This window comes from Myotis daubentonii, chromosome 15 (assembly GCF_963259705.1).
Source record: "Myotis daubentonii chromosome 15, mMyoDau2.1, whole genome shotgun sequence".
In the NCBI taxonomy this organism is placed as follows: Eukaryota; Metazoa; Chordata; class Mammalia; order Chiroptera; family Vespertilionidae; genus Myotis; species Myotis daubentonii.
In genome coordinates this window covers 6,642,987-6,655,554 of record NC_081854.1, presented here as the reverse complement: position 1 = coordinate 6,655,554, position 12,568 = coordinate 6,642,987, and the positions used below count along the sequence as shown (strand labels likewise).

The window sequence follows — 12,568 nt, the reverse complement described above, 5'->3', positions numbered from 1 at the left end:
ACCTACCGCCCATGATACAGGCCGAGATGTTTGGTTTCACTCCCTTGCATGAGTGATATGCCCAGTTCTGTGTCAATGGCACCAGGGATGTTTTCTATAGGGCTCAAGAAAGCTTTGCCCCAGCCCTAGCTGGTTTGGCTCAGTGGATAGAGCGTTGGACTGTGGCCTGGAAGGTCCCAGGTTCCATTCCAGTCAAGGGCACATGCTCGGGTTGTGGGCTCGATCCCCAGTAGGGGGCATGCAGAAGGCAGCTGATTAATGATTCTCTCTCATCATTGATGTTTCTATCTTTCCCTCTCCCTTCCTCTCTGAAATCAATAAAAATATTTTTTTAAAAAAGAAGAAGAGGAAAGAAAGAAAGCTTTGCCCCACTCAGGAGATCGGGCGAGGAGAGGTGTGTGAGAAGAGAGGCCTGCCTCCTTCTCTTTGCCTTTAGACACAGTTGCGTGAAGATGTGATGCCTGGAGCCACAGCAGCCATCTTGCTACATGAGACAACATGCTGACCCGCCGAGGATGCAATATGCCCGGGTCCTTGATGGGGTCCCTAAGATGCCGCACCAGCCTGAAACCACCCACCTCCATGATTCTTTTCACCATTTATTTTGTTAATTGCGGCCAAAAGAATCTTCACTGATGCAACCCTTCATTTCCAAGGGCACCCCTGCTGATAAAGGAAGGCATGGTGCTGGAGAGAGCATCAGCCAAGCCAGCCCTTCACTGGCACTCACACATCTGAGCAGTTCACCTATATTTATTGACTAAAGGCCCGATGCACGAAGATTCGTGCAAGAGTGGGACTTCCTTCCCCTGGCTACCACTCTGCCGAAGCCGCCTTTCCACCTTCTCACACTGCCCAGAGGCCCAGAGCAGCTGGGGTGGTGCCATGGCGACATGCAAGCGTCCCACCCATCCCCGGCCACTCAGCGCCTGTGCATGCAAATTAACCTGCCATCTTTGTTGGGTTAATTTGCATACTCACTCCTGATTGGCTGGTGGGTATTGCAAAGGTACGGTCAATTTGCATCTTTCTCTTTTATTAGTGTACATTGCCTGCTATGTGCCATGCTCTGTGTGAAGTTCTGGGGATGATGACATGGTCTCTGACTCCATCCACAGAGCTCTCGGTGTAGAGAGGGAGTCAGAGGCTGAACAAGTAATGATGTGTTTATGGATGAGAAGCAGAAGGTGCAGGGTCTCCAGGGCCTAACCCATAACTGAGGCAGGGGTTAGAGTAGTGATGGCGAACCTATGATACGCGTGTCAGAGGTGACACGCGAACTCATTTTTTGGTTGATTTTTCTTTGTTAAACGGCATTTAAATATATAAAATAAATATAAAAAATATAAGTCTTTGTTTTACTATGGTGGCAAATATCAAAAAATTTCTATATGTGACACGGCACCAGAGTTAAGTCAGGGTTTTTCAAAATGCTGGCACGCCGAGCTCAAAAGGTTCGCCGTCACTGGGTTAGAGGAGCAGCTTCTGAGATGGAAACGGTCACCTTTACACTTGAGAAACGTACCACACAAGAGACAGAGCCATGCTCCACACAGAGCACACGCTAGGGGCAAAGGCCCGGAGGCACATTCACATGGTGGAGAGAGGGCCTGTGCCACTGGGGGGGCCGGGGGAGGATTGGAAGGGGGTGGGGGGTTCAGAGAGGCCAAGGGAGGTCAAACCACGAGGTTTTGAAGGTCATGGTGAGGCGTTTGGACAACATCTGAAGGGCAGTAAGCAACCAGATAAGGGTTGAAAGCAATGGTTCCCAATGTGGAACACATGCCTCATGGGGAGGGGGGGCTATTTGATTTTTAAGGGGGGGGTAATTTGAGAATGAGTTATTAACAGTTACTAACAATTTTTTGTATTTCTTATGGTTCTAGGGGCCTCATATACAGTATACAAATATGTATGGTGACATATTTATGCATTTCAGTTCTCTAGAATATGTTTTGAAACTTTATTTGCTATTTTTTCATATATTTCCTATTATTATTATTATTTAAACAATTTCTTAATGATGTCTTCCTCCGTACTTCAACTGTCCTTTCGTTCTTTTATCTTTCTCTTTCACGGATGCCATGTCCTTTGGAATCTTGTTTAGACCAAGTTAATGGCCTTTCAGGCTTCCTCTATGTGAATAGGAGCTCACTTTTTGAATAATAGGAATTCCATGTCACGGGAGTGGAGGGGGCGTCAGGATTTTAGAGATGCTTAGGGGGGAGGCGTGGCCAAAACAGGTTGGGAACCACTGGTTTACAGGGAAGAGGACAAGTGATCCGGTCTGTTTTAAGATGCAGACTCTGGGAGCTGGATGGGCATGGTCTGGGGGAGGCAGAAGTGGACGTAGGAAGACCTTTTCAGGGATGAGGTGGGGCCCCCTCTCTGACTCAGAGCGGCACAGCAAGCCCCCCTGTTTGCCGCACAGCCCCCACGTCTTGCCTGCTTGGTGGTTTGCAACCACACTGTTAAATCCTCGGGAGTCTCCCCAAGCCGGGAGTCCCACCTCCTTCATTGCACAAATACAGGCAGAGTCTTCTCGGGTGAGAGAGGGAGACAGGAAGTCCCACTTTCAGAGTCCGGCCTTGAGTCACAGTAGGACAGGAGGCGGAACAGGAAGTCTTGCCCAAAAAGTCCTGCACAGAGCAGGCCATTCGCCTGGTCACACCTGTGTGGCCGCCCGGACCGTCTTCGGGCCCCCGCCTGGGGAGATGACTGGGCTGGGGCTGGTGGCCTGGAAGAGAGAGGGAGAGGGGTGGGGGGACAACCTCAGGAGTTACCCTCATGTGACATGACTCACCCTTTCCTAGCACTAGCTCTCATTATTCAGAAATTAGCGGGGTTTCCTCCACTGACGAGGAATAAAAAATGTCTAGCCACCCTTGGGAGGGAGGAGACATACAACTTGACTGGGAAAGAGAAATTCCATCCCACTTCTGAGAGAAAACGGAAGTTTGGCCCATTTTTATGGGGGGGAAAAAATAAAGGAGGTCCCATCTCACTCCCTTTGTGGGGGAAAATCAGAATGTCACGCTTCTTTTAAAATACATGAAGCAGGCATGTCAAGCTCATGGTGCATAAGGAATATGTTTGCGGCCCAGCCAATGTAACCGTATGTAAGAAACGTTTTAATAAAAATTTCGTAACTTAATGTTTACAATATCCTGTTATACATAATTATTAATAACGAAAGATAACGTTCGCTAATGACTGATGACTATAATCGTGTTGCATTCATTTCCCTTACATGCCTTACACGCAGGCGCACCATTTCTCTCCACTAATACCAGCAGCGAATATTCTAGCAGCCGATGGCCACTTCGTTAGTCTTGGACTGACTTGTTGGGTGTGCACAACAGGAAATGTTTCGCTTTCGGAGAACAAGAAAAATAGGTTTATTTGCGTGACGCTTATTAATCTGTGCAGTGATTCAGTGTCTGGTAAGCTAATGTTCAAGAAAAAATATTAATTTTTATTAAAATGTTCTATTCTTTTATGTTAACAATGACTCATTTATTTCAGCCCTTTGCATTCAGCACATCTCTATTGAAATAAACCCACGTGTCTATGAAAATTGAAGCTTTGGGGGTTTTTGAGGCCCCACAGACACTTACACCTTGTTTATTTGGCCCGTGTTAGCCTCTGAGTTTGACATGCTTGACATAAAGGTTGGATGGGAAGCCCAGTCCAGCCTTTATATATTTTCAAAAGGATCACATTTTTACCAGGATTGTGAAACTGCAAACGAGGAAAGCTGCGGGAAGAGAACTCAGACCATTTCGTCTCCCTGACTAAATAACAAAGAAACTCCACACTCACTTGGTGGGCCCTGGTTGGGCTCGGGGCCTCCAGCGGGACTTTGGGGGGCAGAGGCTGTGGAGTCTGCACCGGGGTCACGCTCTGCATCTTCTTTTCTGGTGGGGGGATCACAGGGGCAAAGGTGGGGAGATGCTTCTTTTTCTTGGGAATCGCTCCTGGAAAAGAGAGAGAAAGAACAAAAACAAACAAAAAAAAAAAAACAGAATCACGTGATTGGCTGCCCCAACATCCCGACCCAGCCGATGGAAAGGGGAGCTGGGGGCTGAGAGGTGGAGCCTTGGTCTGATGGGCTGATAGGGACCTGTAACCGTGCTGATTGGTCCAGCCAGGCCTCCAATCGGGTTTTACCTAGGGACCCTTCCCGGTGGGGGGCCGCTCACTCACCCCGAAACCTGCGCAGGCAGCAGACGCACAGGAGGAGAAGGGCTGCCAGGAGCGCCAGGCCCAGGAGGGAGCCCAGGACGATGCCAGCGATGGCCCCGGGGCCCAGGGTGGGGTCTGGAGGAGGACAAGGGAAGTGAGAGGCAGGGCTGGATCTGTTTCCTAAGTCCCCTGCCCCAGCTCTCAGAACCCAGGGTGCTGGCACCCAGCACTCAGTTCATTTAGGGCTCAGGGACTGTGTGTGCCCAGCATCCTACCACGTGACCAAGACCCATTCGTTGCTCAGCAAACCCGAGATACCTACTCTCATGGGGGTTCATTTTAGGAGGAAAATCAGAAATGAATGTAAATAAATAACATAATTATATGCCCAGCCGGGTGTGGCTCAGCTGCTGAGCATCAAACCGGAACCAGGAGGTCACGGTTCGATTCCCGGCCAGGGCACGTGCCCAGGTGGCGGGCTCGATCCCCAGTAGGGGGCGTGCAGGAGGCAGCCGATCCATGATATTCCTCTCTCAGCGCCTTGATGTTTCTAACTCTCTATCCCTCTCCCTTCCTTTCTCACTAAAAATCAATAAAAACATGTTTTTAAAAAAAAAAAAAAATTGCCAGGCACTGTCAGAAGCTGGAAGGGGCAAGCAGGGCTGCTACCCAGGGACCCTGAAGGAGCAGGGCCCAGAGGACCCCTTTATTTTTCGTGGCCTCCGGAGCTGTGTGAAGATACGTGTCTGCTGTTTCAAGACACCTAGTTCATGGTCCTTGGTTATCGCGGCCCCAGAAAACGGTTACAGGGAGGAGAATCGGAGGAAACAGACAGGGGGAGGCAGCCCAGGAGAAGGCTCGGATAGTCCCAACTCACCGACATTGTAGACCCGGCTTTGGGATGGGGTGCCTGGCCGGGCCCCCAGGGTGGGCAGGATACGCAAGGCCCAGGCCCCCGGGTTCTGAGGAGGGAGGGGCACCACGGCCGATCGCTCCTGAGGACCCAGGATGAGCAAGGAGACCCAGTCCTGGTAGCTGATGGCTCTGCCCGGGTCAGGCCCCTCCGGCCGGGCCTGGATCTCAAAACCACTGATCAGGGCCCCGCGCTCCACATCCCAAGTCAGCACCGCGGCGTCCTGGGCTCTCTGCAGCCTCCAGGAGGAGATGGACGGTCCTGGGGGGATCAAGGTGGGGGGCGGGATTTGTGGGCCCTAGAGGGGAGAGGGAAGGGGGCTGCGGGCCTGGACTCAAAGGTCCCAGGGGAAGAAGGTCCGAAAACCCAGACTTTCCGGTCTGAGGGAGGAGGGGCTGGGGGCCTGGACCCCTGGGTCAGAGGGAGGAGGGGCTGGGGGCCTGGACCCCTGGGTCTGAGGGAGGAGGGGCTGGGGGCCTGGACTCCTGGGTCAGAGGGAGGAGGGGCTGGGGGCCTGGACCCCTGGGTCTGAGGGAGGAGGGGCTGGGGGCCTGGACTCCTGGGTCTGAGGGAGGAGGGGCTGGGGGCTGGACTCCTGGGTCTGAGGGAGGAGGGCCTGGGGCCTGAACTCCTGGGTCTGAGAGAGGAGGGGCTGGGGGCCTGGACTCCTGGGTCTGAGGGAGGAGGGGTTGGGGGGCTGGACTCCTGGGTCTGAGGGAGGAGGGGTTGGGGGGCTGGACTCCTGGGTCTGAGGGAGGAGGGGCTGGGGGCTGGACTCCTGGGTCTGAGGGAGGAGGGGTTGGGGGGCTGGACTCCTGGGTCTGAGGGAGGAGGGGTTGGGGGGCTGGACTCTTGGGTCTGAGGGAGGCGGGGCTGGGGGCCTGGACCCCTGGGTCTGAGAGAGGAGGGGCTGTGGGCATGGACTCCTGGGTCTGAGGGAGGAGGTGCTGGGAGGCTGGACTTCTGGATTCTGGGAAAGGACAGAACTCACCAATGAGGGTGATCTTGTCGCCCCCAGCACCCAGCACCCCACTGCACAACAGGGAGTAATTTCCGAGGTCCCAGTCCAGGCTGAAGTTGCCAATGAGGAGCCTCCGCCCATCCTGGCTGAGCCTCAGGCGCCCCCCGCCGCCTCCGGAGGCCAGAGGCCGCCCTTCCCGGGCCCAGGATGCTCGCGAAGGTGGCGGACAGCCGGAGGCCTCCAGCGCCACCTCAGCCTCCCCGGACCGCGCCTCCTGCACCATCGGACGCAGCAGCACCTCCCGCGGGGCCTCTGCAGGTGCAAGAAACGCAGCGAAGGAAGTCAAGACCTTGCCTTGAAGTCAAAGAACAAGTCCTGTGGCCTGTGGCGAATCGGGACATTGAAACCGCAGCACCCCCGTTAGATGAGCAAAGCACCCACCATTCACCCCGCCCACCCCCCCACCCCCACCCCCCATTCATTCAGAATCTGACTTCCTTAAGGACTTGCTAAGTCCATGCTATAGGCCGGGCCCTGGGCCGGGAAAGCCACGCTGTTCTCAGCCATGTATTGCTCTGAACACGTGGGAAGGTGTCAGTCCTCCTGGGTCCAGGAAAGAAATTGTGGCCCTGTCTCTGCTTAAATACAGGAAAAAACTGGGTCCTTCTGGAGTTAGGAAGTTCCCCCTTTTTCATGTCCTAAAGGGGCTGAGAAACACCCTCAGGAAAAAGGAAAGCGGTCCCGCCCGCTCTCACCTGGGGTGACAGTGCAGGTGCGCGTGGTCACCAGGTGGCGAGCCAGGCAGGTGACGGGGACGCCGCTGAGCCGGGGGTGGACGGGGACGGCCGCTAGGAGCACTGAGTGCGCCGGGCCCGCGCGGACGCCTTCGGGGAGACCCTGGAACTGCAAGGAGGCGGCCGGGACGCCCCCGGGCCACGAGCAGCGGAAGCGAAGGCTGCGGTCCCCGGGACCCCCTTCGACTGAGCATTGTGGGGACCCCGGGGGCGGATCTGTGGAGAGGAGGTGCAGATCCAGGAGTCAGCCATGCTCCCCTCTAGCCCGGAACCCCGCCTCCCTCCCCGTGCATGCCCTCGGCCCCTCCTTCACTTAGCCTCGCCGGAGCCCGTCCACGCTGGCCCCGCCCCTTCCTTGAGAATCCCCGCCCCTTTCACGGGGAATCAGCTCTTCCTGGCCAGCCCCACCCTCGCTCCGTGTATCCCCGCTTCTTGGTGTTGCCTCCCCTTCTTCTGAGATCCCCGCCCCCTTTTACGGGAGATCCCTGTCCTTCGGCGAGAACCCACCCCTCCGCTACGGCCTCACCGCTCCCCGCTGGCCCCGCCCCCTGCCGGGTATGGCAGCCCCTTGCTGGTTCCCCCCCCTTCTCCAGGGCTTCCCCCCGCCTCTTTTTCAGGGAATCTCCGCCTCTCCATGCTGGACCCGCCCCCATGTGTATTTCAGACCCTTGCTGGTTCCGCCCCTTCTCCTGGGCAACCCTGCCCCTTTACGCGGAATCTCCGCCCTTCCCTGCAGGCCCCGACCCTCCATGTGGACACCCCGCCCTTCCCTTCCGACCCCGCCCCTCCACGTGGACCCCGCCTCCCCTTGTTGGCCCCGCCCTCCGCGTTAGCACCGCCCTTCCCTTCCGACCCCGCCCCTCCACGTGGACCCCGCCTCCCCTTGTTGGCCCCGCCCTCCGCGTTAGCACCGCCCTCCCTTCTGGCCCCGCCCCTCCACGTGGACCCCGCCTTTCCTTGCTGGCCCCGCCCTCCGTGTTAGCACCGCCCTTCCCTTCTGGCCCCGCCCCTCCGCGTTGACCCCCACCGCCCCATCCCGCCCCTCCGCGTTGGCACCGCCCTCTCCAGGTCCCCCGCCGCCCCATCCCGCCCCTCCGCGTTGGCACCGCCCTCTCCAGGTTCCCCGCCGCCCCGGCTGCGCTCACCCGCCACCGTGAGGTTGAGCAGCGAGCGGCGCCGGTGGCCGGTGCGTGGGTTCGCGGCAAGGCAGGCGTAGGCGCCGGCGTGGCCCGGCCCGACCGCGGGCAGCAGGAGGCGCGGCCCCGCGGGCACCGCGGCCTCGGCGGGGTCGGCCAGGCTCCACGCGATGTCGGCGGGCGGCCGCGAGGCGGCGCTGCAGCGCAGGGTCACGTTGCTGCCCGCGGTGACATAGAGCGCCGGGGTGGCGTCGCGGTCCGAGGAGATGGTGATGACCGGCGGGTCCGGGCCGTCTGCGTGGACGGAGGGAGTCGGAACCACGAGTGTCGGGGCCACTCGGGACTCCTCCAAGGCCACTGCTCCTCCCCGGGACTCAGGAGCCTGGGCCCCAGGCCCCTCCCCGGCCCCGGGCACCCCGCGCCCCCCCCCCCCCCACTCACAGAAGACACTGACGTCGGCCGCCGCCTCCGTGTGGCCGAAGGGGCTGCGGACGCGGCAGGTGTACCGGGCGTGGTCGCTGCGCACGGGGCGCGCGATGAGCAGCTGGTCGCCCTCCGCGCGGATCCGAGGCGGCTCCGCTCCCTCCGGGTCCGCCGCCTCCAGGGCGCGGCCGTCTCGGCTCCAGCTCAGCTGCCCGCTGCCAGGCCCCCACCCCACGCAGCGCAGCCGGAGCTGGGCCGCCCCCTCCTCGGTCTCCGGGGCCTCGGGCTGCACCGACAGCTGGGGCAGGGGCTCTGGGAGAGGGGGCACGTGCTCAGGACCCAGCCCCCCCCCCGCCCCCACCTCCTCCCGTGGGTCCAGGACTGGAAGCCCCAGCCCCTCGCCCCCTACACCCAGGACTTCCAGGCTCGGTCGGGCCGCCTCCTCTCACAGACCCGAGTCTGAGTCTGCAGCTCTTTCCTCTGGAGAACCCCGGAGTCGAGGGCCCCCCAGATCCAGCTTCCCTCCGGTGGCCCCATCTTGGCCCCAGCCCCCCTTCTCCCTCCCTCCCTCCCTCTCTGCCTCCCTCCAACCCAGAAGTCCTCTCTCCTCTGCCCCCTTCTTCTGGGGAGCAAACCCCCTGAGAACAGCAGTAACCAGCCCCAGGGTCTGCCTTCAGAGCCCACTTACCATACACACCCACCGTGAACTCCCGGGTCTGCCGGGAGACCCCAGCCCGGATGACCTCGGCCGTGTAGACCCCAGCATCCTCCAGCTGGGCAGAGGCCAGTTCCAGGGCCCCTCGGGCCTGGTCAAACCGCAGCCGGTCTCGGTGAGCAGGGTCCAGGCTGATCAGAGGGGCCCCGGACCCCAGACCCCCAGCGGCTAGCACCTTGGAGCCCCGGCGCCAGACCACCAGAGGGTCCGGGGGGCCAGGGCTGGGCGCTGGAAGCAGGGGGAGCTGGATGGTGCTCCCCACCAGCACCGCCAGGGGCCCCCCCACCTGCTGGGGGAAGCTTGGTCCTGGGGGGGCCTCTGCGGGGACTTTGGATTCGGGAATCTGAGCAGGGAATTTAACATCCAGGTCCTCGGGGGAGAACTTCAAACCCGGGCCCTCCACAGACCCGTGAGCACCAGGGGCTGGAACAGAAATGTCTGAAGCTGGAGGCCGCGCGGGGAAGGAAGGCTTTGGGTCCGCAGGAACCTGAGCCCCCAAGGCGTCGGGCCGTGCTGGGGAACCAGGGCTCCCGGAGATGGGGGGCTCCGGGCCCAACATGTGGTCCCCAGCAGAAACATTTAACCAGGAGGACCCGGATCCGTCCTTCAAATCCAGGGCCTCGGGAATCCGTTTGGAATGGGGGGTGTCCGCTGTGGCTCTTGAACCTGGAGACCGATCCGGAATGTTCCCGGGTCGGGGGAGGGGGGGGGGGGTTGTTGAAAGAAATGTTGGAACCTGGGCCCTGGGAAGAGCTTCCTGAGTCAGAGATGAAATGGGTTCTCTGAACTCCAGAAGAGGCTCTGGGGGTGAGGGCCCCTACTCCCCAGGCTGCAGAGGAGAGGAGGGGAGGGCATTGGGGGGCTGCTGAGGAGGGGGGCTGGTGGGAAGGGGTGAGCGGGAGACTTACCCAGGAGCAGGAAGAGCAGCAGGGCCTGTGAGGTGTCCATGGTGCTGCCGCACCCAGGAGGACACTGCAGTGAGACTCAGGGGCCGGCACCTGTCCTTGCCGGGACAAGTCCGACAGGACTGGTGGCTTACTGGGCGGGGAAGGGAGCCAGACCCAGTGGGAGGTGCCAGGGTCCCCTACCCCAAGCTGGTGGCCTAGCTACCCACCCCACCCCACTGGTCCTCATGAGCTGGTCCCAGCCTGTCACCCCACCCACCCACCCACCCCGCAACCCCCGCCCAGGGAGGAGATAGTTAGACCTGAGTCCTAGCTGGGAATATAGGATAAAGCCAGGAAGACTTCCTGGAGGAGGTTGAGGTGACCTTTCAGAGAGCCCCACCTCTGATGGCCTGGGCCTCAGCTCAGGCTGCCTACTCCCCAGCCTCCTGGCCTCGGGTCCCCGCGGTCCTGCCTGCAGCCTCAGACATACCCACGTCTGGCCCTGCTCCTCCTCTGCTCCAAACCCTCCCATGACTTCCTGTTGCCCTCGGGACCAAGTTCCAGGTGGCTCTCTCCCAACCCTCATCTCTCCTGAGACCCAGAACTGCATCTTCAAGTCCCCTAGAGCCGCCATGCCCTGAGTCCCACTAAACTCAGCATCGTCCCTCTGACCAGGCGGTTCTCCACCTTCCTAATGCCGCGACCCTTTAATACAGTTCCTCATGTTGTGGGGACCCCCAATTCCATTGTTATAAATTGAACATAATTACAGCCTAGTGATTCATCACAAAAACAATATGTCATTATATGTGTGTTTTCCGATGGTCTTAGGCGACCCCTGTGAAAGGGTCGTTCGACCCCCAAAGGGGGCACGACCCACAGATTGAGAACCGCTGCTCTAACCCGACCCTCCTCCTGGATTCTCCACCTCAAGTACAGTTCCACCATCTTTGCAGAGGCCAGGAGCCTCCCTCCCCCCACCCTCCCCACCCCGCTGTGCCTCTCTGCCCCCTGCATCTCTCCCATTTCTCCCTCTCTGTTCCCATGGGCCGGGACCCAGCAGAAGCTTCGTTCCCCATCCCCTCGCCTAGCCTTCTACCTCCAGCCTCATCTCCTACAGTCCGTGAGTCCTCCCAGGCCCCTGAGTCCCTCTACACCCAGAGCTGCCCCTCCCCCTCCCCTGCTCACAGCCCTCCCGTGGCTCCCTAGGGCTCTCGGGAGGCATCCAAGGAATGGCTAGACCCTGCCTGGCCTAGTCCCACACACTCCACCCACTCCCTCCTGCCTCCAGCGCTGACTCTTTGAACACCCTACCATTCTTCGTCCCATCTCTCCCCTCCCAGATCTGCAGACAAAGTTTCCTCTGCCTGGAATGCTCTCCCTCGCTCTCCGCCCCCCTCCAACCTGGCTAATCCACAACTTGTCCTTCAGGTCTCTTATTAAGAACCAAAATAATAATTGCCACTTATCCGGTGCCAGGAACCGTGCAAAAATGTTTCCCAGATGTTATGGGCTGAACCCTTCCAAACGCCCTGTGAGCTGGTGTTTACCATCGGGGAGAGAGCAGCTCAGAGACAGGCCTGAGGGAGAAGCTGGGCGGATGGCCAGGTTGCACACTCCTTCTGAAAGCTTTTCCTACCCCCCCATGCTGGCCTCACCAGTCCTCTGAACTTGCTCAGGTAGAGTTCTCGCCATGCGGATAACAGTAATGATAATACTATATAGTGAGCATTTTCTGCATGTCCAGGGTGGTTCTTGAGGTGCTACATTAATCCTTGAAAACCCCATGGGGTGGGCTTTATAGTGTAAAGACAGTCGCAAATTCAACCCTCCTCCCATTAAGGAGTAGGTCTCTGGCCCCTCCCCTTGCCTCTGGGTAGGCTCTGTGACCTCTAGACCAATGGTTCTCAACCTTCCTAATGCCGCAACCTTTTAATACAGTTCCTCATGTTGTGGTGACCTCCAGTTTCATTGTTACAAATTGAACATAATTAAAGCATAAGTGATTCATCACAAAAACAATATGTAATTATATATGTGTATTCCAATGGTCTTAGGCGACCCCTGTGAAAGGGTCGTTCGACCCCCAAAGGGGTTGCGACCCACAGGTTGAGAACCGCTGCTCTAGACCAAGAGAGTACAATGGGAGTGGCCCCGTGTTTCTGCACCGAGGCCTCAAGAGACTGGCGTATTCCACTTCCTGCATCGTGAAACACTCCTGCTGGGAGCCCAGCCGCCATGCTGAGAGGAAGCTCAAGCAGCCACATGGGAAGGAGTAATGGCCCCTAGCGAACAGCCGGCTCGCAAGCCTGTGACGGATCCATCTTGGATGTCGTTCCTCTGGCCCTATCTGAGCCATGGAAGAGAAGCCAGCTGTTCCTGCCAAGCTCAAATCTCAGGTTTATGAACGAAAGGATCGTTGGGATACGCCACCAAGCAACAGAAAGCCAGACTGTCACTAACTGCACCTGATGGAGGAGGAAACTCAGGCTTAGAGAGTAGGAAGTTGTCCAAGGTTCTCCTGGAGACGGGGATTGGGCAGGATCTGAACCCA

The 12,568-nt window shown here is 58.5% G+C and overlaps 1 protein-coding gene across 1 annotated transcript; it reads right to left on the bottom strand.

The window, feature by feature from the left end:
- Positions 1-1,834: 1,834 nt before the first annotated feature.
- On the bottom strand, positions 1,835-10,242 carry VSIG10L (V-set and immunoglobulin domain containing 10 like). The gene is made up of 10 exons (XM_059665833.1): positions 10,036-10,242; positions 9,101-9,793; positions 8,431-8,724; positions 7,999-8,283; positions 6,815-7,069; positions 6,090-6,371; positions 5,063-5,359; positions 4,207-4,320; positions 3,823-3,977; positions 1,835-2,737 (listed from the first exon to the last, which is right to left on the bottom strand). Exons 1-10 carry the CDS (start codon positions 10,073-10,075, stop codon positions 2,666-2,668), a joined length of 2,487 nt encoding a protein of 828 aa, XP_059521816.1. The 5' UTR covers positions 10,076-10,242; the 3' UTR covers positions 1,835-2,665.
- Between the last annotated feature and the right edge of the window lie 2,326 nt (positions 10,243-12,568).

Excerpts from the sequence above, each read along its gene's own strand:
- VSIG10L (XM_059665833.1), bottom strand. The coding sequence starts at position 10,075 with ATGGACACCTCACAGGCCCTGCTGCTCTTCCTGCTCCTGG. Across the intron at positions 6,372-6,814 it reads CACCTGCACTGTCACCCCAG|AGGCCCCGCGGGAGGTGCTG; the intron begins GTGAGAGCGGGC and ends TTGCACCTGCAG. Across the intron at positions 3,978-4,206 it reads CTGCCTGCGCAGGTTTCGGG|GAGCGATTCCCAAGAAAAAG; the intron begins GTGAGTGAGCGG and ends TCTCTTTTCCAG.